The 26,245-nt window shown below is 34.2% G+C and overlaps 3 protein-coding genes and 1 long non-coding RNA gene across 6 annotated transcripts; all 4 read left to right on the top strand.

Moving 5' to 3' along the window:
• Nucleotides 1-6,252: 6,252 nt before the first annotated feature.
• Nucleotides 6,253-11,144, top strand: LOC109801235 (uncharacterized). Its single transcript, XM_020362255.3, has 3 exons — nt 6,253-6,952; nt 10,250-10,330; nt 10,416-11,144. The coding sequence occupies exons 1-3, from the start codon at nt 6,574-6,576 to the stop codon at nt 10,838-10,840; spliced, it is 885 nt and encodes a 294-aa protein (XP_020217844.1). The 5' UTR covers nt 6,253-6,573; the 3' UTR covers nt 10,841-11,144.
• An 872-nt stretch (nt 11,145-12,016) lies between these two features.
• LOC109801398 (RNA polymerase I-associated factor PAF67) lies at nt 12,017-15,887 on the top strand. The gene is made up of 6 exons (XM_020362453.3): nt 12,017-12,977; nt 13,668-14,007; nt 14,616-14,764; nt 14,874-14,967; nt 15,441-15,512; nt 15,601-15,887. Exons 1-6 carry the CDS (start codon nt 12,133-12,135, stop codon nt 15,643-15,645), a joined length of 1,545 nt encoding a protein of 514 aa, XP_020218042.1. The 5' UTR covers nt 12,017-12,132; the 3' UTR covers nt 15,646-15,887.
• Nucleotides 15,888-17,041: 1,154 nt separating this feature from the next.
• LOC145958873 (uncharacterized) lies at nt 17,042-18,862 on the top strand. 2 transcript variants are annotated; one of them, XR_014434417.1, is made up of 2 exons: nt 17,042-17,509; nt 18,684-18,862. It is a non-coding gene; the product is annotated as an uncharacterized LOC145958873 (long non-coding RNA). The 2 variants fall into 2 exon arrangements; XR_014434416.1 differs by having other exon boundaries at nt 17,042-18,439.
• Nucleotides 18,863-21,614: 2,752 nt separating this feature from the next.
• On the top strand, nt 21,615-24,097 carry LOC109800001 (UPF0481 protein At3g47200). 2 transcript variants are annotated; one of them, XM_020360676.3, is made up of 3 exons: nt 21,615-21,744; nt 21,837-23,117; nt 23,825-24,097. In XM_020360676.3, the coding sequence occupies exon 2, from the start codon at nt 21,838-21,840 to the stop codon at nt 23,089-23,091; it is 1,254 nt and encodes a 417-aa protein (XP_020216265.2). In that variant the 5' UTR covers nt 21,615-21,744; nt 21,837; the 3' UTR covers nt 23,092-23,117; nt 23,825-24,097. The 2 variants fall into 2 exon arrangements, with proteins under 2 accessions (XP_020216265.2, XP_082933730.1); XM_083077604.1 differs by having other exon boundaries at nt 21,628-21,740.
• The last annotated feature ends 2,148 nt before the right edge of the window (nt 24,098-26,245 follow it).

Raw genomic sequence — 26,245 nt, 5'->3', positions numbered from 1 at the left:
GGCTTTGATACCAAATGTAACACCCCAGCAACCCGCATGTGGATATTGTCCGCTTTGGCGGCAGCCCTCACGGTTTTGCTTCTGGCAATGGCACGCATGCCACCCCAAAACGCGTCCACACAAGGAAGGTATCCACACCCATATATATGGCATGCTTCGTTCTCCTTCCTAACCGATGTGGGACTTCATATCCACCACATGACCAGGGTCACGACATACTTCCTCAGCTGGAATACATGAAATACGTCGTGTAGGTTTGAAAGGAATGGTGGTAAAGCCAACCGATAAGCAACCGGACCCACACACTATATGATCTGATAGGAACCAACAAACCTCACACCTACACCAAAAGTCGAGGCACCTTCAGAAACACATGTTCCCCTTCAGCAAACTCCAAAGGCTTACGCCTTTTATCAACCGATGACTTTTGCCTACTCTGAGCAGTCTTCACCCTCTTCTGACTCAGCTTCATCTTCTTAGTAGTCTGTAGGATTAACTTCGGTCCCACAGCCACTGACTCACCATCTTCATACCAGCACAGAGGAGTCCTACATCTTCTGCCATATAAGGCTTTAAACGGCCCCAACCCAATACTAGCATGAAAACTATTCATATACGTGAACTCAACCAGCGATAGGACCTCCTCCTCAGCTTTCCAAGTGGTCTAACACACAAGCACTCCGCAAATCCCCCAACACAGCTTTCTTCAGCTCAGCATCATGGGGTAGGCAAATTCTGCCCTTACACCTCAAGATTCCATCTCCGCCCAGCTCAAAACCAATAGCCTTCTCAGTTTTCAGCAAACCAAGAAGTTTCACCAGCTCAACATCCTGCAACTGCTTAAGTTTAACCCGCCTCAAGAACTCATTAGTTATGGTAATTATCCCACAACTAATGTGATCCTGAACTAACTCTACACAGAGATTCAAATCTCTGAACTTCTCCACCAGCTTCAGCTCTTTCACCATCATACCAGACATGTGGATGGATTTCCTACTCAGCGCATCCGCCACAATGTTGGCCTTACCAGGAAGATACATCAACTGGAAGTCATAATCCTTCAGAAACTCCATCCACCGTCTCTGCCTCATGTTCAGCTCCTGCTGATCAAACAAGTACTCCAAACTCTTGCGATCACTAAAGACGCTGAACTGAGCACCATACAAATAATGTCGCCATATCTCCAAGGCAAAAACAACAGCTGCCAACTCCAAGTTATGAGTGGGATAATTCCTCTCATGATTCTTCAATTGCCTTGAAGTATATGCCACTACTTTCCTGTTCCGCATCAGCACACACCCCAAACCCTGGTGAGAAGCCTCGCAGTACACATCAAAGGGCTCACCAGAATCTGGCAACACCAGCACAGGAGAAGTAGTCAACCTCCTCTTCAGCTCATCAAAACTTCGCTCACAAGCACCGGTCCAAATGAACGACTGCTCTTTCCTCGTCAAATGGGTTAGAGGCGCTACTATCTTGGAGAATCCTTCAATGAACCTTCGATAGTAACCCGCTAAACCCACAAATCTCCGAATATCAGTAATAGTTCTTGGACGCTCCCACTACAACACCGACTCCACCTTAGTCGGATCAACAACAATCCCCTCAACTGAGATCACATGTCCCAAGAACTTCACCTCATCCAACCAAAACTCACATTTTGAAAGCTTAGCGTACAGCTGCTTCGCCTTCAAAATCTCCAGCACCACCCTCAAGTGCTCTCCTTGCTCTTCCGGGGTCCTTGAATAAATAAGGATGTCGTCAATAAACATCACAACAAACTTATCCAAGAACGGCCGGAAGATCCTGTTCATGCAATTCATGAACACGGCTAAGGCGTTGGTCACACCAAACAGCATCACAACATACTCATAGTGACCATACCTAGTCCCGAAAGCAGTCTTCGGTATGTCACCCTCTTTCACCCTGATTTGGTGAGAATCTGACTTCAAGTCAATCTTCGAGAAAATCGATGCTCCCTTCAGCTAATCCATTAAGTCATTTATCAGGGGAAGTGGATATTTGTTCTTAATGGTTAACGTGTTCAACTACCGGTAATCCACATAAAGTCGACTACCTTCATCTTCCTTCTTCACCAACAGCACGGGAGCACCCCACGGCAAAACACTCGGCCGCACCAACTATTTCTCTAACAAGTCCTCCAACTGACCTTTCAGCTCAACCATCTCAGCAGGAGCCATCCTATAGGGAGCCACCGACACTGGCCCCACACTTGGAACCAAGTCCATGCTAAACTCCCTCTCCCTAACAGGAGGCAACCCAAGCACCTCATCAGGGAACACCTAAGCAAAATTTCTCACCACATCAATCTCAGCAATGACCCACTCGGTCTCCACACTCATGGCAGCAAGCAGAAGACAACACTCCGCTTCATCCCTCAACAATGATTCAGCTTGACCAGCTGAAATCAACAGCTCCTCCTCCATCTGAGGAAAGATCAACCGCCTATTGACACAATCTATAAGGATGCGATTAGCAGAAAACCAATCCATCCCTAAGACTATGTCAATATCCACCCAAGGTAAACAGATCAAGTTCACCTTGTACCCCTCCACCAATGCTCAGCCTCCCCAACCAGCATGTAGACAGCATATGCCAGCCTCCTCTCTTGAGAACATCCCTGCACAGTGAAAATCTTCTCCATCTCACAGATCCAGTAATCAGCTACCTCTGGGTCTGCATCTCCCTTGAACTGAGGAGGACGGCATTTCCAGAACTCAGCTAGATCCCGGCTCTCCTACGACCCCAAGGGCCTTGCTGCACCAGCTGCAGCTCTATTAGCATCCATCCTAGCAAAATAAAAATTTTGCTGCTGCATAGCCATAGCCACCATCTCCATGGCACGGGCTATCAGCTCATTGATTATAGTCATTGTCTATAGAAGTAACAGCATCTTCAATACGCAATAACTAAACCAAACAACCATCAACAACACAACAAAATAACACAGCAATCAGCGCACAAACAACACAGCAAGACAGCACAGCAAGACAACACAACTCAGAGCTCAGCACAACAAAAGCCTAAAGGAACCACCCCCAAAGAGTGTCCACTAGACTCGAACTGCTCTGATACCACTAAAGTGTAAAGACCCGGCTAGTCACTACACACGACATCGCACACTAGAAACTCCAGACAGATAGAACAAGTATATAAATATAGGATCTAGAATATATAAATATACAAAGTTCTAGTCTGACTAGGGTTAAAGTGTACCAAAGAAAATTACAACCAAATGCTACTATCCCAAGTAGCTACCAGCAAAATATCCACACAAGCAAAACAGCTCCACGGTCCGCCGGAGACTCACCACTAGACGCCCACCTATTCCTGTTCTGCTCCCATACACAGTATGATCATCGTAGTCCAAACACCATGGAAAACAGCAAAAGGGTAAGCTAGTGTAATTAAAAATCAACATACAAATAGATACATAGCAATGTAATTAGATTTCATCATTATGAGTATCAGCTTATCTGCACAGCTTATATCACGCATCAATACCAGCACCACGATGTGGCTACATCAACGCTGTAGAACAGCAACAACAACACCACCTCAAGTGGTTATAACAGCACCGCCTAGCGGCAACATCAGCACTGCTCAACAGCAGCAACAACACCACCTCAAGTGGTTATAATGGCCTCTCAAATAGGCACACATCAGCACCAGCTAGCGGTTATTACAACACCACAATAGTGGCTAACAGCACCGACATAGCGGCTATAACAGCACCACAATAGTGGCTAACAGCACCGACATAGCGGCTATAACAGCACCACAATAGTGGCTAACAACACCGACATAGCGACTATAACAGCACCACAATAGTGGCTAAACACACCATATAGCTCAGCAATAAACAACACAACAAAATCAGCATACAGCACAGCCAAGTAGTACTCAACACAGCTTACTACTCATAACTCAGCTCAGCAATCACAACAAAATTCAACAATGATTAGCCTATAATTCAGCTCGACTCAAATAATAAAGTTTAGCATTAGCATCACATAGCACAACTCAGCGTTACATCATTAACAACATACCGCACAACACAACTTTTCATCACACAGCATTGGCAACATTAATCAGCACAACCTATCGTCTTACAGCACATCTAAGCATCTTATAGCAACATACACCTAACACGACCCAACCATCTTATTTACAACTCATCTATCTTGTCCAATTACTCACCCAAACAACAAGAGTACACCTAAGCACCTAAAACAACTTTCAACTTAACCAAATCACTAAATGTGAAATGGCAACCATCACAACAAACAGCGCATCGGGAGTTATACTACTCCTACCATGCTCATCCTTATCTCATATGAAAGATAATCAAATTTCCTACAACTCTCATTAAGACACCAAGTCCAAATTCCTTCATCTACCTTGTTAAAAATGATAAAAACCGCAGCAGCTATAAACAAAGTTGACAGCTCAACCTCTCTTCACTAAAACAACCATATCTAGAGTTCTAAAACTCCTTTTTGAGTGATTCCAGCGCCATTGGAAAGCTAACATCCAAGGCTACAACTTTCATGAAGACTGCAACGTCCAATTCTGAAAGCACCAAGGCGCTCAGCGCCTACAAGGCGCTCAACGCTTTTTGCCTCCAAAAGTGCTCCTCTAGCTCTCTGCCCCCAAAGCGCTCAGCGGTTTAAAACCGCTCAGCGGATTGGTTCCAGGGGGCTCTCTGCCCCCAAAGCGCTCAGCAGTTTAAAACTGCTCAGCAGTTTGGTTCCAGGGGCTCTCTGCCCCCAAAGCGCTCAGCGCCTATGACAGTAAACCCAATCCCTCCCACCATTGTTGAATAACCATCCTGCAAAAACAAGAAATCCAAGCACATGCATTCCACCCAAACCACCCTATTCTCATCCAACAACATGAAAACCAAATTGTTTCCAACATGCAACCAAGAATCACCAAAAACCCCAAATTTTTCATCAAAACAAAAAAAAAAACCATTTTCATCACATACAGCCATCAATCTTCAAGGGATCAACCACATCATGAGTTTAAGAACTCATTTCCCACAAAATCTACTAAGAAAAACTAGCTTCCCTTACCTCGGACTGAAGAAAATCCGAGCTTCGGGTCCACGGAGATTGAAGAAAAAGAGAACTTGAAAGCGAACGGAGAAATGAGGAAATCCGCAACTAACTCTTACCTAAGCTTGATTAGCACCTTCAATTTGAGGTCACCACAGGGAGAGAAAGTCAGTAGCAAGATGAAGGAGAGAGTGAGAGTGAGTAAAAGGGAAAATGAGAAAAAAAATGAGAGCTGGAATGAGTCGGAAAGGAAAAGAAAAAGGGGTCCTCACAACAAACACACATATACTCATGATTTTTTGGTAGGAACAAAACTTTAAAAATAAAATTAATGTTTTATAAAACTTGTAAGGCCTTATAAAAAAATTATTATATCTTTTTAAATTGTACTCTATATATATATATATATATATATATATATATATATATATATATATACTGGAATGAAAATTAAAATGTGGTTACAAATATTTTGTTCAACCATATATATAGAGATAAGTAATATAATATCATTTTTATAATCTTTTTTATTTTTGTAATCTTTCTTATTTAAAAAAAATCCTTTTCAAATACAGAATTATAGACATTTAATTATAATTAGAAATACCTCTTTACTTTTGTAAAATCGACTAAATTAAGAAGATTATGTGTTAAAAAAAATTTTAAAAAAATTATTCTTATAGTCATTCTTCATTTGTCATTCCTACCTATTTCCAATAATATTATCTGAAAAGTGCTAAATCTAAAAAATAGAAATAGAATTGTAAGTAAAAAAATATAATTTCAAATAGTTTTAAAAGAATTATTATAATGTTAATAAACTTATTATTTTAATTTGTGGTTAAATTATAGAGTAAATAAAATGAAATTTAATGAAAAAGTAAAAATGTAAAAAATAAAAAATAAAATAAAAAAAATATTCTAATATATATAAAAAATATCTTTTAATAATTACATTAATCTTTATATTTAGTAGATTATTATATTTTTATTATTAAAAATTAATATTTTTATCAAATTTTTAAAACTAAAATTGCGGATTTTAAAATTTAAAAATTAATTATAAGTCTAATTAAATTAATATATTTTTATTATTTAATTTTAATTTTTTTAATTTTTAATAAAGTCACAAAATATATCACCCACATGAAAGTACAATGCCATCGGTGCACCACCGTGCACCCAATTGTAAAAGTAACTTTCGTCGTCACCTAAAAATAAAAAGTCACGGAAATCGAAAAATCATCATCATCCCAACCACCATCAATCCGTTAATTCACGATTCAAACCCTAACCCCGCAGTTACAAGTTTCTATCACTGTCACTATTCTCAAGTTTCAATCCATTTCTTCGAATCCATACATTTTCCACTAAAAAAATTAAATTGAATAATCGCAGCAGCATGTTAGGGTTTCGAAAAGCCAATCTCCGGAGGAACTCGAAACCCTAGATTTCACGAATCCATGTCAGCTTGATCTTGCTACTGCCGTCAATGGCGATCATCGGCGACGCGCTTCGTCAGGCCTTCATGCCGAAGCGCGAGTACGAGAGCCTCAGGGAAGAAGACAAAGCGTGGGGCAAGCTTCAAAGACCGGTGACCCTGTTTTTCGTGGCTCTCATATGGCTCGCAATCCTCGTGTCGACCCTTATCAGTTTGAAAATCGTGTTTCCGAGTAGCGATGGGAGAAGAGCATTCTGCGTCTATCGAAAGCTTCAATCCATACAGATAGGTGCCAAAGGGGATTCTGATTCGGATCTGTTTCCCGGTGCTTTCTATCTCACGGACCAGGAGATTGCTGATTATTACTGGCTGGTTGTGTTCATTCCTTCAATGATCGTTTTCGCATTCTCGGTTGTGTATCTCATTGCTGGTAAGGAATTGAATTTCGTTGTTGCTGTTGAATAGGGTTTTCTATGTAATTATTGTAATTTGTAAGAGATAGGACAGGATGCACAATTTTATGCATTAATAGAGAAACGTGCCTAAATATAGTTTGAGAGACTATACGGTACAATGCATGTCACTTCGATGACCTCTTCTGTCGATTCTAAGTTTTATATTAAAACATGGTTTATACTCATTTGATCCAGGTAGTTTTATGAACTATGCCTTTTATTCTCCGTAGTTAAAAACATTTCATTTTAATTTCTATTTGTTATAGGTCTAAAAAGTAAAATTTATAAAACTGATAGGAACTAAAAAAAAATTAAAATGGTATATTTAGGAACTAAAATAGAATGTTTTTAGTTATAGGAACTTAAAAGTAAAGTTTACCAAACTATAAGGACCAAATGAGTATTTAAATCTTAAAACGTTTATGGCTATAATATAATGATTGAGAGAAGGCTCATTTGAGGTGAAGAATTTTTGGCACTGAAAGAGTTCAGGCCATGTTTGGATTGATGATAGAGAATTGAATGGAATAGATCGAAACATAATAGAGAGTGGAATGGATTGGAATCACACTTGCATCTCTCCCCATCATGCTTACCCTCTTGCTTGCTCCTCATTTGAACCTAATAAAAAGCCCCTATGGATCTCTACCCTTTCTATTTTCTCTGGTCTGTTGTGGTTTAACAGTGTCTTACTAATTATTAGTATCTAGTTACCTGGCTAGGAAGACTCTTTCACTGGAATCTTTCTAAGGGGTCATATTATTATAACAACATGATCTGTGTGCTTATGTTATTTGCAAGATTATGTTATATTTTGCTCTTTAAGTATGTCTTTAGTTATCCATCGTCCTTACCTTATTTAATATTAAATTGCTAGAGCAATTGCTAAAATTATACACGCATTTGTTTTTTTGGATTAAAAGAGACTCTTCAAAAGATTCAAGGAGAAAATTATTGATGTTATGGGGGTGTTAAGGAATGCTGATGAATGGGCTAGCAAGGTAACAGATATCTAATATCATGTTTTCAAAGCTTGCGGTTCTTATGTTTGTTGCCTATGTATGGTCTGTGAAAATTTTGAGAGTAACCAGTGCTCTGCACCACTGACATAGCAATACAGGAAGAAGAAAGCCAAGAAAGAATAAGAACAATGGAAGAGGTGTCACCGGTTATGTTTGGGGCAATTATAGTAAGGCAAAAATGATAATTTTATAATTTTGAAGGTTTGTTCCATCTTGCACCCGAAATTGGACGGAAAAAATAAATTGGAATAAATAATGAAATGCAATAATGTATTAGATCACATTCTATTCCATTTTCATTTATATAAGTCAAACAATGAAATATTTCTCCTATCCATTCCACTCTCTGCCATCAATCTAAACATACCCTTAGGAATGGCACTGGAAATTCTTTTATAGAAAAGCATTGTACTGTAGATATTCCTTTTATCTTTGGTGGAACTATAATTCACAATTGCCGTTGAATCTGAATTCTCTATGGGGTAATCAGGAAATGAAGTTTTTTACATCATGGCTAAAAGGATGTAACTTTGAAATTGAATTAAAAGCATAAGAAACGGAATCAAGATGGTTGATGTCGATAAAAGATTAATAGAGTTGGAAAAAAAAAGTTTTAGCCTACATGGGCTGTGGTGGAAGTTGAAATGTTGAATTACAAAGTAAAAAATATTTAAGATAGTTGAGTGCTTTTGGATTGTGTCCCTGGCTCCCTGCTGTGATATGATTGAGTCACTTGATACTTGATAATTAAAGTCTTAGGCCTACAGTGATATTTAGAAGGGAAATTATTTTGATTTCTTCATTAACTTGTCTAGTTTATGATTTCTGAAATTCAAGGATTATCTATAGGCATCAATGTAGCATATGGGTTATTTTCAATAAGTCAAATATGACTTATGAGCTATGGGAATACGGGACTATTCTCTTGGATAATTTGAAGCCATGCATTTTTGGCATTCTAGAGGAGTATTGGGGAAGTAAATCACTTGGTGCTTTTCCAAAGTTCTTTCTGGCATCTTGTTAATCTGCATGACTTTATTTATTTCTCTGATGATAATCAATATGTGACAGTGTCTACTCTATCTGAGTAGAGTAATGCTACATTCTCAAATCTTGGATTCACAATCCTGCACAATTTTGCAGTTTGCTTCATCTAAGTCCAATGTTTTCCCTTTAAAACTTAAGAAAGCTGCACAATTTCTCATTTGTATACAAGCCCCTAACCTTTCTTTTGGAATTTTGAGATAATGCCACAGATTTAACCATGGGGAATCTTTTCACAGATTTGCTAAATAAGTGATGATTGTCAGCCACATAAATATGTTTTTAAATATATTTAACAAGATGCTGGTATGAGTGGAATTGGGCTCAGAATTTTTAAGTGAGGTCTTTGAGCCTTGTAGATAGAAAAAGAGTAGTTAGGTGAAAAGATCCTACTACAGGTGGTCAGCTAAGTTCTCTAACGGATATTAGGCATCAGTAAAGTTGGTGGATATTTTGTATCTATAACATATTGATTAAAATAATAGTTTGGATTGCGGACAAGTTTGATTCTTCAAGTATTTTTTTTTTCAAACTAATTAAGTTTTTTCTGCTTCTAAAATTAAGAAAATTTGGTATATCCATCATTTTTTCTTCTACCTACAAGTTCACAACCTTCAAATTATTATTTTCTATCCAAATATATGTGGAGATTTACGATGGATTTGGGATAAAAGTAATTTTAAAACTTTAAAAATCTGAAATTTAGTAGAAACTTGTTAAAATTTTAAGGATTTTTTATGCGAGGTTACAGTGTGAAGAGGAATTTTATTTTTAAAATTTGGGTGAAATTGATTTTTTGGTTGGTGAATTTTGAGCAGAAGACTATTTAATTGATTCAATTTGTAAAAAAAAAAAAGAGAGTAGAAAATGAGAATTTGAGAGTTTTAGCTTTTGGGTAACAAGAAAATCAACCAGGGGACCAATTTTGCTCAATTTTAAAAGTAGAGGGATTTAATTAGCTTGATAAAAACTGACGTGGAACTAAATCACTTATTATCCAAAATGAAAAGATCAAAATTGCGATTAAACCTAATATTTATTTGTTTTACAAACACGTTGCAAAATGATGTTCTTGTTTCACTGGAATTTCTATTTTTTGTGTTAAAATGACTTGTCCTATGCATTCTGAATGTTTTGTGCCATAATCAGAAAATATCTCTTTGGTTATGCTTGATGTTTTTGTTTTATATAATAACTATTTCGCAGGTATGACTGTTGCTTATTCTGCTCCAACAAGGCATGGATGCTTGAAGGTGGTTGAAAATAATTTTTGTGCTTCAAGACGAGGTATGGATTCTTCCTCTATCAATGATTTTTTCCCCTACTGTGTTTTTTATGGCACAAAATTGATACTTTCAAATTAACCCTACAGGTGGTGTTCGCTGTCTTTCCATCTTGAACCTTATCTTTGCTATCATCTTTGGTCTGCTTGCCTTGTTTCTTGGTTCAAGCCTCTTGACATTGGAGAGCAACTGCTCTAAACCTCTGTTTTGGTGCTATGAAATTGCATCGTGGGGACTGGTTGTACTATTTGTTGGCACTGCCATCTTCTTGAGGAGAAAGGCAGCCACGATTCTTGATGAGGGAAATTTTAGTGGTCGAAATACAGGGCTGGAAATGCTGGAAACGAATCCCCTGGAAGTCACACCAGAGGTGGAAAGGCGTGTTAATGAAGGGTTTAAAGCATGGATGGGTCCATCCCTTCTTTCTTCTGATGAAGAAGATGAACCTGACACCTATGAATATGATGAGGCACCTCATTCAACACTTACTAACTCAAACAGGCAAAGACTTTGAACTCAATAAATTCAGTGTTAAGAACATCCCATCATCCTTTCCAGCCTTCATGCCTTGAAGAATGCTGTGACGGTATGGAAATCAGTTTTGGACAAAAATGGTTTCACATGTATCATATGACAAAAACAAATGTTGATTAAAGGAGTATGGATTTGATGCTATCGTTTGAACTACGATTTCATCTGGTTCAGTAGGACCAAACAAATGTTGATTAAAGGCTCCGAACTACGATTCAACTCGTACTAACTCAAACAAATGTTCAGTAGGTATTCTGTGTGTAGTTTAGTTTGTGAATAATCCTTAATTGTGAATTAGTATAATTAATTCCCATATTTCAAAAGATAAAATGAAAATTATCAAGAAACTACTGAAGCAAATGATATGGGTGATTTAAGCGTAATTTCGTCTATTTAAAGTATGAAAATTAATAATATCAGGTACAAAATTAGTTAACGAAGACCTTCATTTCTATAAATGCTAAATAGTTTTTTTTTTCACGTTAAAATTAATTAAAATATAGCAAATATTTATCTCATGAAAGGTAGATAATTTTAGAAATGAGATGAGAAACTTTTTTATTCATAAAAATGAGATGATCATGATGATATAATATAAGCATTTCTTGTTTATATTTTACTATATGGAATTTAGTTAAAGAAATAAAAATCAGAAGATCAAAAATGTGTAAGTGTAGTGTAACAAATTTTGAACAAGTTGACTGTAAAATTGCAGCTATGATTTTTTTATTTATAATATTGATAGCTTATAAATATTATAAATAAGATTTAATAATTATATTCATTAAAAAAACTAAAAATATAAAATAACAAAATCTAATTTAAAATAAGAGGATTCACTTAATATCTTAAACTAGAAAGAAAATTGTAGGATTTTTTTTAAAATTTAATTAATATAAAATAAAAACTATTTTTTTGATTTAATTGATATCCACACTCTTAATTTTCTACCCTATTGCTTATATTTTTTGACCAGTCGGAAAGGTAAAACCCTATGGCTTATATGAATGCAAGAAGTAAGATATTAAAAAATGTTTCTCATTATTCCCAATGTTGACGGTATAGGTGGGAATTGAGATAAAAGAAGCCCAACACCCTATGGCGGGCCTGAATAACGTTAATATATTTTTATCAACGCTAAAATTTATTATTATTATTTTTTTTTTTGGGTAAAGAGCGTTAACCTACACTACTCGCCTCGGTGCCTCTCTGACAGCGAGTGCGCAAACCCTAACCTAGTTCTCTCTCTCAGTGTCTCTTTCCCCTGTCCCAAGCATGGCGAACCAGGACTTCGAAGAACGGCAGCAACCCGCGCAGGAGCTCGGGTACGACCCGAACTTCGTCCCGGACTCGGTGAAATCCTTCGTGGTCCACCTGTACCGCCACATCCGCGAGAAGAATGTGTACGAGATCCACCAGATGTACGAGAGCTCGTTCCAGACCCTCTCGGAGCGGCTCTTCAAGGACACCCCGTGGCCCTCGGTGGACGCGGTGGCGCACTACGTGGACAACGACCACGTCTTCTGCCTCCTCTACCGCGAGATGTGGTTCCGCCACCTGTACGCCCGCCTCACGCCCACCCTCCGCCAGCGCATCGACTCCTGGGACAACTACTGCAGCCTCTTCCAGGTCGTCCTCCACGGCGTCGTCAACATGCAGCTCCCCAACCAGTGGCTCTGGGACATGGTCGACGAGTTCGTCTACCAGTTCCAGAGCTTCTGCCAGTACCGCGCCAAGATGAAGACCAAGACCGAGCAGGAGATCGCGCTCCTCAGGCAGTTTGACCAGGCCTGGAATGTCTACGGGGTTTTGAATTTTCTCCAGGCGCTCGTGGAGAAGTCCACCATTATTCAGATTCTGGACCAGGAGAAGGAGGGGCTCGAACAGTTCACGGCCACGGATGGGTATGACTATAATGGGGGGAGTAATGTGCTTAAGGTGTTGGGGTATTTCAGCATGGTGGGGTTGCTCAGGGTTCATTGTTTGTTGGGGGATTATCACACTGGTCTCAAGTGCTTGCTTCCTATTGATATTAGTCAACAGGGGGTTTATACTAGTGTTATTGGTAGCCATATTACTACCATTTATCACTATGGTTTCGCCAATCTCATGCTCCGCAGGTAATGCTCCTTTCTTTTGTGTTGTGTGTAATGACGTGAAATTCTTGAATTCATTGCTTCATTGTGTTGTTATTGGTCACTGTTTCGTGTTGATCGTTGGAGGTGAGACTTGTTTGTTTCGGGGTCATTGAACAATGTTGGCTGGCCTTTTATCCCTATGTTCAAGTTGTCATTCGTAATTAAAGATTGTGACTGTGAGTATAGGGTTTGAATGGATAAACTTCTCCGGAAGGACAAAAATATGGGAAGAAAAAATGAATTAAACTTTTCCCAAGTTAATTAGCCCATGCAAGCTTTTTTGTAGAAGCTCTTTCATATTAGCTTCTTCAGAAGCTTTTTTTTTAACTTATCTATAAGCTAATTTTAGCTTCTGGAAAAGCTTTTTTCAATTTTTCTTGGTGGGCAAAAACTCAATCATTCTGGAGTGCTATGCAGTTGTTAGATTTTATCTGATTAGAAGACCAGACCTATAATCCAATCTATCCCCCCATGTGTTATTCTAGATGAAGCCTGTAACAAGTATAGAAAGTTGCAGGTTGTTGGCTTTAAATAATTTTTCATTTTTTATACAAAAAGGCCGTTCAGGGTTTGTGTCTCTATTGAAGAATTTTATTCCACAAGGTGGTGTTTTGTATAATCATTTTCTCATTTATCTCATTACCTGATCTAACCCGTAGCCTTTTTCTACAGATATGTGGAAGCTATACGTGAATTTAACAAAATTCTCTTGTACATCTTTAAGACAAAGCAGTATCATCAGAAATCACCACAGTATGAACAGATACTGAAGAAGAATGAACAAATGTATGCCTTGCTGGCAATTTGCCTTTCACTCTGCCCCCAAAGCAGGCTTGTTGATGAAACTGTGAACTCTCAGTTACGTGAGAAGTATGGTGAAAAGATGGCTAGAATGCAGAGATATGATGATGAGGCATTTGCTATCTATGATGAGCTTTTCTCGTATGCATGCCCCAAGTTCATTACCCCTTCAGCTCCTAGTTTTGAGGAGCCTCTAGTAAATTACAACCAGGTATACCTTTTATTCAATGTAGATCAAGAGAAACATTAGGAATGAGTGTATAACCCCCCAAAACGTTAAAATTTGAAGTTCAAAGTCTTTGTTTTCCTGTTTCTCTTTATCGAATTTGTAAATAATTTTCTCTCCTACAATCTTGTGGCAAAATGTAACCTGGTTAGGAATACCTAAACCCATCCCCTAAAAACTGCATAAATTTAAAGAGAACATGATCTACTAAACGAAAGTCAGTTGAGAAGTTGGTGAACTATGTTGAAGTGAATTATGATATTTTAGAATTCTCGTTCTCAGTTACATTAGTGAGTGATGTTAGATACCTTAATCTTTTTATGTGTGTATTGTCTGTATTTTATTATATATTATTTATTTATTTGGACAGTGAAGGGTTTGAATCTTTGTTGAAACTTTGTATTCGTTTTCATAATGTTGTTCTTAGACCTCTATTTAGTATTTACACCTTGGACCTTTGATGTTTATGGATTGATTAAAGGTTTGCATTGATCTGGCAGAGTAGCTCAACTTGTTAGAAATAATTGTATGGATATTCCTTTTGTTCCCTTACGTCCCCCTTGTGAATAACAAAATACTATTTGTTTATTCAGGATGCCTATAGACTTCAATTGAAATTGTTCCTTTATGAAGCAAAGCAACAACAATTGTTATCAGGTGTTCGGACCTTCCTGAAAGTGTATTCAACAATTTCCCTTGCAAAGCTTGCGAGTTACATGGAAGTGGATGAACCCACCTTAAGGTTGCAAGACATCCAATTATTTTAGCATCTCCCTTGATTTTCAAGTTTTGTTAATAAAATATAATTTTGGGCATGATCTTAGATGTGTTTCCATTTTGTTGCTTGGCAGGACGATCTTGATGACATACAAGCACAAGACACATGCTGTTGACAGTGATGGAAAAATTATCTCCAATGCTGATTTGGATTTCTATGTTGATGATGTAAGCTTGCTCACTATTTTCTTTGAACTAATCCTTTTTTTCATTGAAGTGAATTCTTATCTCAAATGCTGTTTGGGAACGTTAACAGTTTCTCGTTTTCATATTGGCACGAGTGTAGTTTCCAGTTGAAAAACTTGTTTGTTTGGTGATAAAGCGTTTCTTTGCTCAAAATCTTTGTTGAATTAAATATCAAGTCTAATCTCACACCACTAAATAGAGTCAGCAGTAAACCAATGATCATCATCTTTTGATTGATTCCATAGATCTTATATTTCGTGTTTTTACTTCAATGTATATTAAGAATAATATTAGTGTGCAGGGAAGTCGGTGGTGAATGGACTCCCTGACTTGTGCAAATGCTATATAAACGTTGGACAGGAGTTCATATGATTTTCCTAGTGTCAAGCTAGAATTAGTTTTTCCCGAATTAAAGGGCGCAGCAAAATTTGATCGTCTTTTTTCATTTGCTGCAGGAGGTAATTCATGTTATAGAGTCTAAGCCTGCCAAACGTTACGGGGATTACTTTTTGCGTCAGATTGTCAAGGTATGCTTACATCTGCAATGTGGTGCATAATTTTCTTGTTTACTACAATTTCTTTGTGGTGTATCATGTATGACCATTTTGTTTGCAGCTTGAAGGTGTGATCAATGAGATGGACAGTATAAAGCTGGAGTGAGTTGCTGCATGTAAGATGCTAAAAGGACACTTGGTAGTATACCGTTGCTACATGCTTGCCAGGCGGAGTTTTCCCTGAGGAGTGAGTGTGTTGTTTTGAGGCCGAGGATGTAGTTAGCTTTAGTTTCTACATGTAATTCTAAAATTTTCTTTCCTCTACTTTATTTTATTTAACGAAATACTTAACCATTTTATTGTTTGAAAAGAGGGCTTAAAGAAGTTAATAATTCTTCAGGTGTTTTACTCGTTTTGATTCATGATTTAAGCTTAACACACTTAGTTTTCTGGCCACCAGTAACATACTGATATTGTATAGATTATGCAATACTTAAGCTGGCGAAATAAATGACGGGTGAGCAAGATCATAAACCTCATCGTTACTTGTCAAACTTGGGTCTTTCACAACGAACGGTGATAATCATCTATCATTGAAATATTTGGATACGGATAAGGCTGGAATTTCTGCATCGAAGGATTCATTTTCCTATATGCAAATCCCTTGTACGCGATATATTACAATATCGTAACGTAATACAACTAGTGTGATACAGGGGTGACTATTATGACTTATGATACTCATGTCTTGGTTAACTTTTTGTTTAATATACTTACTGTAAATTGATACTCCTTTACATGAAATAATCGTTTTTATATCGTATGAGTATGTAGAGTTTCACATACAATTTCTTATTCATCTTTTAATTAATCAAATTGAATGCTTCATATTATAATTATAAAATATAACAAATATAATATTTAATTAAGTTAAAAATAAAACTTCAAATGCAAAAAAAAATCTAATTATATGACATAATAAATATCTAGTGTATTTAATAGATAAAATAATTCAATTAAATACAAAGAAGAATGAAGACTACGATAAATAAAATCAGTCAAAAGTTTTAGGCAAGCATCAAGTTCTTCAAAAGTAGGAGATGCACTAGTTGTACTTTGCATCATACAGTATACTCGCAGTTGCTGACATAATAAAACAATTAAAAACTATATATATATATATATATATATATATATATATATATATTATTTTGTATTGGTGTTTTAAGATTTTGTGTCATATTAATCTGATTCAGTTGAGAAGAAAGTAAACATAATATATGATGTAAAAGGAAAAAGATTTGCAGACGTACACCTATTTTTAGTTAGAGAACATAATATATAATCTATTCTAACTAAAAAAACAAATGAGTGTGTATTGAAAATGCTTGTGGGAATAGGTAACTTCACTTTTATTTATTCATTTAGAGTAAGTTGACAAATTATTGATAAGAATGTCTCAAAATACAATAGTGAGAGTATTTTATTATGTATTTATACCATATAAGTGCATGTTAAGTATATCATAGTATTTGGACTGTAAGCATGAAAAAAAAAATCTATTATCTAAATAATAAAACAATAGGTTAGCAAAATTATAGCTTTATCTATTATTAATTTTTGGATATTTGTTCACATTTTAGGTTTATATGTAATTTTATATCAAAGATATTTTACATTTTTAAATGATTTTTTTGATGAAAGATTTGCTGATGAAAAGATCTTTCAATCACAAAAGATCTTCCGTCATTTGATGAATTATTTTCTGATAAAAGATTTGTTGTGTTTTTTTCTCTCACCTCAGATTTGCAAATTGTAGGGTTAGAATTAGAAAACAAAAACTCTATAACTATTCATTTTTCACCATCCCATCTCTCAACTCTTTTCTTTCTTCGTAACCCTTCTTTACTTTTTTCCAAATCGATCCATTCCTCCAAACTCTAAAGCCTTCCATTGAGTGATTCAAAGATTGAAGGTGAAGAGGTAGCATTTTTGCCAGATTTCTTTTGTATGTGATAGTTAAACATAAAGTAAGGAGTAATTCTTTTTCTTTTTTCCTTTTTTAAGAGCATTTTACATGATTTTTTGGGGGGAATCGAAAAGTTTCTATTAAGCATGGCTTGGTTGTGTTTCTCATTTGAAGAACACCAACGGGGGTTTTCTTAGATTTTTTTTTTCTTCGAATCTTTGATTCTATGTTTTTATTGTTTTGTTTTGTGAGTCTAGCATGAAATTAGATGAAAAACACATAGAAGAGGGGACATAGAAGAGGGGTTGAATATGTGTATGTAACAAAGGAATTTTAAAATTTTTTCGCAAACAGACTCTCTTTCGTCCACTAAAATAACATTAGTAAATGTTGAACAGAAATTATCCAGGATTGATTTAACAAAATCGTTTTGTGTCTGGGAGTTTTATCGTCTGCTAAAAAAAATACTACTTAAACGAAAACCGTTCTTTTAGGAAAGTATGGTTTTCGTTTGAAGATAGTTTTGATAGACGATCAGCATTAGACGAAGTTTTCAGTATATTAAATCACTAAAATAAAGTGCGTCTGAAACATTAAAACGTAAATTAAATTTTTATACTGGTTCACTTAAACTGAGCTACGTTTAGTCTCCTTCAAATGAAGGGTTCCACTAGATAATCAATGAAATACAAGTATTGTTTGTTCAGCCTCTTCAGGCTCATAGTGAGTATTATAGACCACCCAGGTCACGACCACTCTTGGTCCCAAGTATTCTCAATCACTTTTGGCTCGTCAGCTTTACTTGTAGACGCTAATATTCTTTACTCAGCCACTTCTATCGACCAACTCCTAGCCCGCTAACTTCACCATTAGCGCTAGTATTCTTTGATCAACCACTTCTGGCTCTCAATGAGTATTCTCGACCAACTCCTGGCTCGTTGACTTCACTCATCAACACTAGTATTCTTTAGTCAGTCACTTCTAGCTCGTTGTGAGTATTCTTTAATCAGCCACTTCTAGCTCGCTGTGAATATTCTTTAAATTGGTTCAGAATTTTTTTTTGGTTGAGTAGAATCCAATTCAAAAATAAAAGAAATTTGACCTTGATAGATTGATTAGGATAGCCAATTTACTCCTTTACAAATATGTCGATCCATGAATTGAACAAAACATTTAATTTTAGTACAAATGTTAAACAATTTCTAACATTTAGTTTCATTTAATATCATTTGCAGGTTCACATTTGGGATGAGAAAAGCATGCATGAAGATTACTTGGATAATTTAATTTATGATGGACTGATATAAAGAACTACTTTAATTTTATATTTTGAACAATTTAATTTATATCGGTCATTTGCTTTATTTAGGAGATTTTGTTTATCTATGACAATTCAGTTTAAGTTGTTGAGCTATATTTGTGTTCAATAATTTGGTTTTTATCAAACACTTGGAGTCTGAGCTAAATTTGTTTATAAATATTAATTTATGTTATTAATAAATATTTGTTTCAGAATCTTATATTAGTCTTTTATTTACATTGAATTTTTTAGGCGAAATTGTATATTTTTATATTTTAAAAATTAAAATATGCGCGGAATGTTGTTTGAATATGTTAAAAAGAAATGAGAAATGCAGCTAGACGCATAATGTCTACTTTCCTGTAGTTGGGAGCTTCACTGTGTGTTTGGAAGAGCGTCAAAACGTGATTTTTCACGTTTAACTGGAAAGAGAAAATAATAGCTTCTCCTTAAATTGTTACTTGGACGTGGAGAGACAAAGAAATTGAGTTTCAAAATTGAAACCAAACACACACTCAGTGTTGTTTTTTCACTAAATTTAACTTCTTGTCGCACTTGTAGATGTGATTTTAGGCATTAAAAATTTTAATGCTCGATCAAATTTTTCAATTTTAGTTACTTCAGAAAAAAAAAAAAAAATACCAACCAACATAGAATAGATTACTTTTTTAGTTTTTCTTTTCTTTGTGTCATTGAAGTTAATAAAGCCCTTTAACAGTTAGAATTGAGAAAGATTCGAGTTATTTCATGTTTTCATAAATTTGGGGAATATTTTATTCAGAGTTGGGTAATCTAAAATTTGGCTTATAGTGTATTTGGATGAAAATTTTTATAAATTCAAGGAATTTTAAATTTTTAGTATTTGAATTATTTTGATTTTAATTTTTATCATTTTTAAAATATTTTATTTGGATAAGTTAATTCAAATTTCTTAAATTTTAAATTGTTGAGATACAAACAAGTTTCACGTCGATAAAATAAGACAAGAAATAACAACTTATATAGTACAAATATACTTCAGTGATAGAGAAGCCTTTTGGGTGATGACCAAAAGAAAAATCGTGAGGGCTTAGGTCCAAAGCGGACAATATCTCATCATCGTAGAGTATGATTGTGTAATAACCTTATGAAAATAACACTTATAAAATATCCCCTCAGATAAATACCATAAAATAACCCCCAACAAATTATTAGGTAGAATATGATAATTTGATTCCACCATGGTAAAATTGATTTTAAAAACATTCATATGTTGAGATTTTTAAAAATATATTTCAAGAAATTTTACAAATGCTTAAATTTCAAATTCTTTATAAATTTTCCATCTAAACAAAGTATTTCATCTCAAAAAATATAAAATTCTTCAAATAAATGAATTACTCTATTTAAATTCTCTACCCAAACACACAATTAGGATGTCATTGAACATAAAAGTTTGTAAGGTACAATTTGGTATTGGGGAGAAATTTCAGAATTGAGTTTGTTTTGCAATGATATTAGTATTGGTCAAATATTGAATTTAAGCGTATTAATGATTTTTTTTCCTCCTCTTTTATAATTTTTTATTTGCTTCAATACTGAAAATGCATGTGGATCGGATAATTAACATGGAATTGCTTTATAAGGAAGAAAAAAATCTTAAAAGATGATATTTTAATACCAGAAAGTATCAATGACTTAGAATTTAATAATATACAAAGACATATATAACAAATCATGTACCTATAAAAGTTTACATTCTTCTTATTAAAAATATTTTATTTATTAGCATTAAAACTTTAAACTTGAAGGATAATCTGTATTTTATACTTTGTCTAATGTATTTTCAAATACGTTTTTGAAAACATTTTTCTTATATAAATATTTTATTTATTAGCATTAAAATTCTAAACTTGAGGGATCCAAGATCATATTTTAATTTAACAATAAAAATAAAAAAAATAATATAAAAAAAATTAGTTTGTATATCTAATTTTATGAGTGATTAGTATTTATTTTATTAATAAAAATCTTATTTACATGTTTTTCTAATTTTGTTATTTTCAAATATCATGTTACTAAATGTCACATCACTTAAATATGAGTAAACTTTAAAACATAACAATTAGTAGTTGTCAATTAGACAGAAAAATCAAAATTTTATATTTTTAAAATTATAAGAACTAAATACTTTTATTTTAAAATAGAGTGACTAAAATTATAAACCAGTAAAAATAAAAAAAATAAAAGTACAATTTAGTCAAAGATTAATTTTGGTATTAAAAATTACAAATATTTATGCTCAAATTTAATACATTTAAACTCCATTAAGATATTTTTTAATTTATCTTATAAGTTCTCGAATTATAATAGGAGCACCTATTTATTATAATTTATGTTTTAAATTTTAAATAATTTATATTTATATCATTTTATGGATTTGATAAAACGATTAAACTCAGCAGTCAAGCCACCACTCCCACCAAAACATTGGTCGGTCACAGGCAGAGAGGGCCAGCCGCTAGCTCATCCTTTTTGTATATTAAATAAATAAAAATATAAATTATATTAAAATTTTAAATTTAAAGTTTTTTAATGATTTTTTTTAAGATTTTAATATTATCATTAAAAAAAATTTAAAAATGTTTTCTATTATTAGTTTATTTTATAAATATAATTTCACTTATACTAATAAAAAATTAATATATAAATGAAATTTAGACTAGATTATTTATATATTTTACATATTTTAAGTATATTTGTCTATTTAAATTATTTTTTTATAAAACCAAAATTTTTCTCTTTATTTTTTTTTTTTGGTTTGCTGTCTCATTCACCTATCCTTAGATGGGACCGATCAAGCTATCCGGTCCACTTTTAATTGATAAAGTCTTGGTCAATCATAGTACAAAATATGGCACATGTTGTTGGATATTAAAGGTGATATGCGTATGTAAAAAAAAAAAAATGAAAGAACTCTCTCGCTAAGATCTTGAAATCGAATCCAAAGAAAGTTGGTAATCTTTGTCATAATTCCCCATCTAGATTATACTCATTTTTGTTTCTGAACTCTATTTCACTTTAACTATGTTGATTTTTGGTTGACTAGAATGATGGATGCGATTGATTTTGAGGCGATGCTGAATGGGGCAGAGGCACCTGTAACTGCGGAGTGTTGCATCTACAGAGTGCCCTTTCCTATTCGCAAACACAAAGAAGATGCTTACACTCCAAATGTTGTTTCTATTGGCCCTTTTCACCACAATCTCCATCCTCACCTCCTTAACATGGAAAGACACAAACTCAGTTATTGTAAGGCCTTTCTTCAGCGAACCAACACAACTTGGGATTGTTGGATCTGCTACATAAAAGAAGAGGTGGAGCCCCATTTTCATCGTTTTTATTCAGACACCCTTGAATTCAGTAAAGAGGAACTGGTGAGGATCATATTTGTGGATTCCAGTTTTATACTTGAGCTCTTTTGTAGATACCATGCTCAAGAATGGTCAAGGGAGGACGTGTGTCTTTCAACACCTTGGTTGAAGTGTTATATAAGAGTAGATTTGTTGTTACTTGAGAACCAGCTTCCTTTTTCTATTCTTCAGGCTCTGTTTAATAAGTTCTTCACCACCAGGTCTAATTATAATATCCCTTCATTTCTTGAGCTTTCGTTTAAATATTTTGAAAATTTCAATAGATCCAACTTGAGTTTTGATAATATTAGCATAAAGCACTTTACCGATCTCGTAAGAACTTTTCACTTACAACATCCTCTTCAAATACGACCATCTAGGATTGAACAAGTGTTGATACAACAACTTCCTAGTCTGACTGAGTTGTGTGAAGCAGGAGTGAGAATTAAGGTTAAGAGTGAAAATAAGTGTTTACTAGACTTGACATTTTCAGGAGGGGTTCTCAGAATTCCAGAGTTGATAGTGGATGACTGGACTGAATTTTTGTTTAGAAATATGGTGGTTTTGGAACAGTGTCACTATCCATATGAATCCTACATTATTGACTATGTTGAGATTATGGAGTTCCTTATAAATACGAAGGAAGATGTGGATAAATTGATTCAAAAGAAAGTACTGATTAACTGGTTAGAAGATGTTGATTCTGTGGCTATCATGTTTAATGGTTTTGGCAAAAATGTTACGCTATCAGATAGAAATTCTTATTACAATCAAATCTTCAAAGAGTTGAATGATTTTTATGGAAACCCTTGTAATATTTTGAAGTCGACTCTGAGGCGTGATTATTGTAAAACTCCTTGGCAAGCTGCAGTTTCATTTGCTGGAATTATTCTCCTTGTTTTGGCTTTGGTTCAAACAGTTTTTTCTATCTTGCAAGTAATGCACCAATAGAATGCCTCCCCACCCAGAAAGATTCGGTAAAGTTGTTTTATTATTATTTTCAATTTCTACTGCATTTTCTTTCAATACTTTTCTTATTTTCAACTGTTATAATATTTTACCTTTTACTAAATTACTCTATCACAATTTTAGGTGTGTGCTGTTTAATTTGGTACATGGTGTTTAAATTAATACGTACATACTTTTTTTATTTTGAGTATTTAACGTTGAAGGATATAGAATATATATTTTAAAATAATTTTAATTATTTAAACAATAAATATTGTAAATTTTGAAATCGTCGTATTAAACTAATTTGAGTGTGTTTGAGTCATGTTAAGTTAAATAGGATAAAACTAAGTATAATTGTTTTACATGTTTTTACTTAATGAGTGTTTAAAATAATTTCACAATGAGTTAAATAGGTGAAAATATTTGAGTCAAAGTCACTTGTGATGTTATAAAAATAAGATATTATAGTTGATTTATTTAAGAGTGTTTAAAGTTTACTGTTTTCATTCAAATGAATAGATGTGAGAATCTCAACCAAACTAACTAATTAGTTTAGAATTTTTTTTTGGTTGAGTCAAATTCGACCCAAAATAAAAAAATTTGACGTTGATTAATTTTGGTGACCAATTTATCCTCAACAAATATATCAATCCATGAATTGAAAAAACATTTAATTTTAGTACAAAATACTAAACAATTTCTAACATTTATTTTTATTGAATATTATTTGCAGGTTGACATTTGAGTTGAGAAAAAAAGACATGAAGATTGGTCATTTGCTTTATTTAAGGGATTTCACAATTAAGTTTAAGTGGTCTTGAGCTGTATTTATGTTTAATAATTTAGATTTTACCAAACAAGGAGTCTTGAGCTGTATTTATGTTATTTATAAATATTTGTTGCAGATTCTTATATTAATTAGTCTTTTATTTACATTTACTTTTTTAAACTATATTGCATATGTTTATATTTTAAAAATAAAAATATGCGCTGAATGTTGTTTGAATATGTTTAAGAGAAATGAGAGATGCAGCTAGACACCTAATGCCTATTTTTCTGTAGTTTGGAGTTTTAATGTTGTTTTTCGTTATATTTAACTTCAAAGCAAAGTATTCTCGCGTGGCACTTGTGGATGTGATTTTACCCATTATGATTTTGGAGTAAATTAATTATTTTGGCTTTATTTATTTCGTCAATTTTTTATTTTGTAGATAACAAACTAGGTCTTAGTTGTTAGAAGAAAGAAATGTGATTAGAACAAGAGAGAGAACTTCACTAAAAAAACAGGAGTTAGTCAGTCTGATTTTTTTTTTAATGAAAATTAATCTTTTTTAGTTACTTTGAATAACATGATAAAAAAAAAATTACCAACCAACATTGAATGGATTACTTTTTTAATTTTTTTCTATTTATGTCATTGAAGCTAATAGAACCTTTTAGATAACAGTTAGAATTGAGAAAGATCCAGTTATTTTATGACTCCATAAATTTGGGGAATATTTTACTCAAAATTAGGTAATCTAAAATTTCTCTTTGGTTGTTGTTATCTTGTACATAAAAAGTTTTTGAGGTACAATTTGTATTGGGAGAAATTTCAGAATTGAGTGTCTTGCAAAGTTGCAATGATGGTAGTATTGGTCAATATTGAATTTAATCATATTATTGATATTTTTCTTCTCCTCTTTTATCATTTTTTCTATTTGCTTCAATACTGAAGAGGCAAGTGGATCAAATAGCTAACTTGGAATTGCTTTATAAGGGATAAGAATAGATTCTTAAAAAACGGTATTTTAATACGAAAAAGTATCAATGGCTTAGAATTTAATAATATAAAAAGACATATATAACAAACCATGTACCTGTAAAAGTTTACATTCGAGCCATCAATTTGAGTATTCTTTCCTTAACCTCTTCAGGCTTTACAAATATCAACTAGGTAGGTTTGGTTTGAGTGTTAAGGTTACTCTCATAGAGAGAATACATAAGAATATACACTCACCAAGGTATGCAACCTTAGTCTTTACAACGATTGAGTGTTTAGTCTACTCTCACAGAGAGGATACATAAATTGGTACACTCACTAAGGTTTTGTTCCTAAGATGCACATGCTTGGAACTCCTTAGTTTACAGAAATGAATATACTATGATACATTTGACTCTAAACGCTCTATCTCTGGTTTCGTTGCATAGTGGGCTTGATATCACTTGATTAAGAATACAAAGCCAAAGGCCAGCCAAAAAACCAACCTTTCAAGGTTTAAGATAGTGATATATATACTGTCTTGTAGAATCTGCCCGTTGCAAGTGTCCGTTGAAGCAGATATAGTCGTTCATGACTAGTTTGATTTTTAATTTAATGCTTGAGTTCTTGCATTAAATGTTGCTTCTTGTGGTAGACATTGCGTGTAGTCTTCTTTGCTTTGTTATTAGCTGTGTCTGAATTTAACAAAGACCTAAGAACTTTTTTGTCCTTTTCTGACACATGCATGCTTTTGCTGTTGCGTGCTTCTCTTCTTCTCTTTGATCACGTGTTTACGTTGAGAGCATTTGAGTGATTGCAAAGGATGCCTTGATTTGTTCTTTTAAGACTTGATTCTTTAATCTTGTGTGGCAGTCTTCGTCTGCATATGCCAGTCCTGTGCATCTGAGTTTAATGCTTTGACTTTTCTTTTGATCTAGTCAATATTGTGAGCACAAACTTTGTTTTTGTCTGAAGTGTCTTTCAATCTGTGTTATCTTTCGTTTTATGTGTTGTTGACTTTCTTCTGTTCTTTATCTCATGCTTCGTCTAATTCCTTATGTTGCACTGCAGGTTGTCCTTGACACACCTTCATTTGATATTGGACTCATAGTCGTCTGGTGCATATATTGTACTTTGTCTTATTCAATTCACTTGATTTGTCTGGTTTTCATGATGTGCCTTGCCTCAACTGCTCTTTTATTAGAGTTGACCATCTAGTTTCATCTGATGTTTAACACGTCTTTGTCTTGTTCCAGGTTTAGTTCTGTTTTGGCTTTTTTTCTGATACTTCAATGTCTCGACTTATAGTAGGACTCATCCAGTGTTTGTTGAATGTTCTTCCTTCTGTGATTAGTCCCAATCTTGATGCTCGACTGATTTGTCTAGTTCTCTTGTTTAGTTTGTCCAAGCTTC

This window comes from Cajanus cajan, chromosome 6 (assembly GCF_000230855.2).
Source record: "Cajanus cajan strain Asha chromosome 6, NIPB_CcT2T_4, whole genome shotgun sequence".
In the NCBI taxonomy this organism is placed as follows: domain Eukaryota; kingdom Viridiplantae; phylum Streptophyta; class Magnoliopsida; order Fabales; family Fabaceae; genus Cajanus; species Cajanus cajan.
This window is presented reverse-complemented; position numbering and strand designations above follow the sequence as displayed.

Bases quoted from the DNA above. Each gene is read 5' to 3' on its own strand.
- LOC109801235 (XM_020362255.3), top strand. From the start codon at position 6,574: ATGGCGATCATCGGCGACGCGCTTCGTCAGGCCTTCATGCCGAAGCGC. The intron at 6,953-10,249 runs GTAAGGAATTGA...ACTATTTCGCAG, and splicing joins GGTTGTGTATCTCATTGCTG to GTATGACTGTTGCTTATTCT. The intron at 10,331-10,415 runs GTATGGATTCTT...TTAACCCTACAG, and splicing joins TTTTTGTGCTTCAAGACGAG to GTGGTGTTCGCTGTCTTTCC.
- LOC109801398 (XM_020362453.3), top strand. From the start codon at position 12,133: ATGGCGAACCAGGACTTCGAAGAACGGCAGCAACCCGCGCAGGAGCTC. The intron at 12,978-13,667 runs GTAATGCTCCTT...CTTTTTCTACAG, and splicing joins GCCAATCTCATGCTCCGCAG to ATATGTGGAAGCTATACGTG. The intron at 15,513-15,600 runs GTATGCTTACAT...TTTTGTTTGCAG, and splicing joins TTTTGCGTCAGATTGTCAAG to CTTGAAGGTGTGATCAATGA.
- LOC109800001 (XM_020360676.3), top strand. From the start codon at position 21,838: ATGATGGATGCGATTGATTTTGAGGCGATGCTGAATGGGGCAGAGGCA.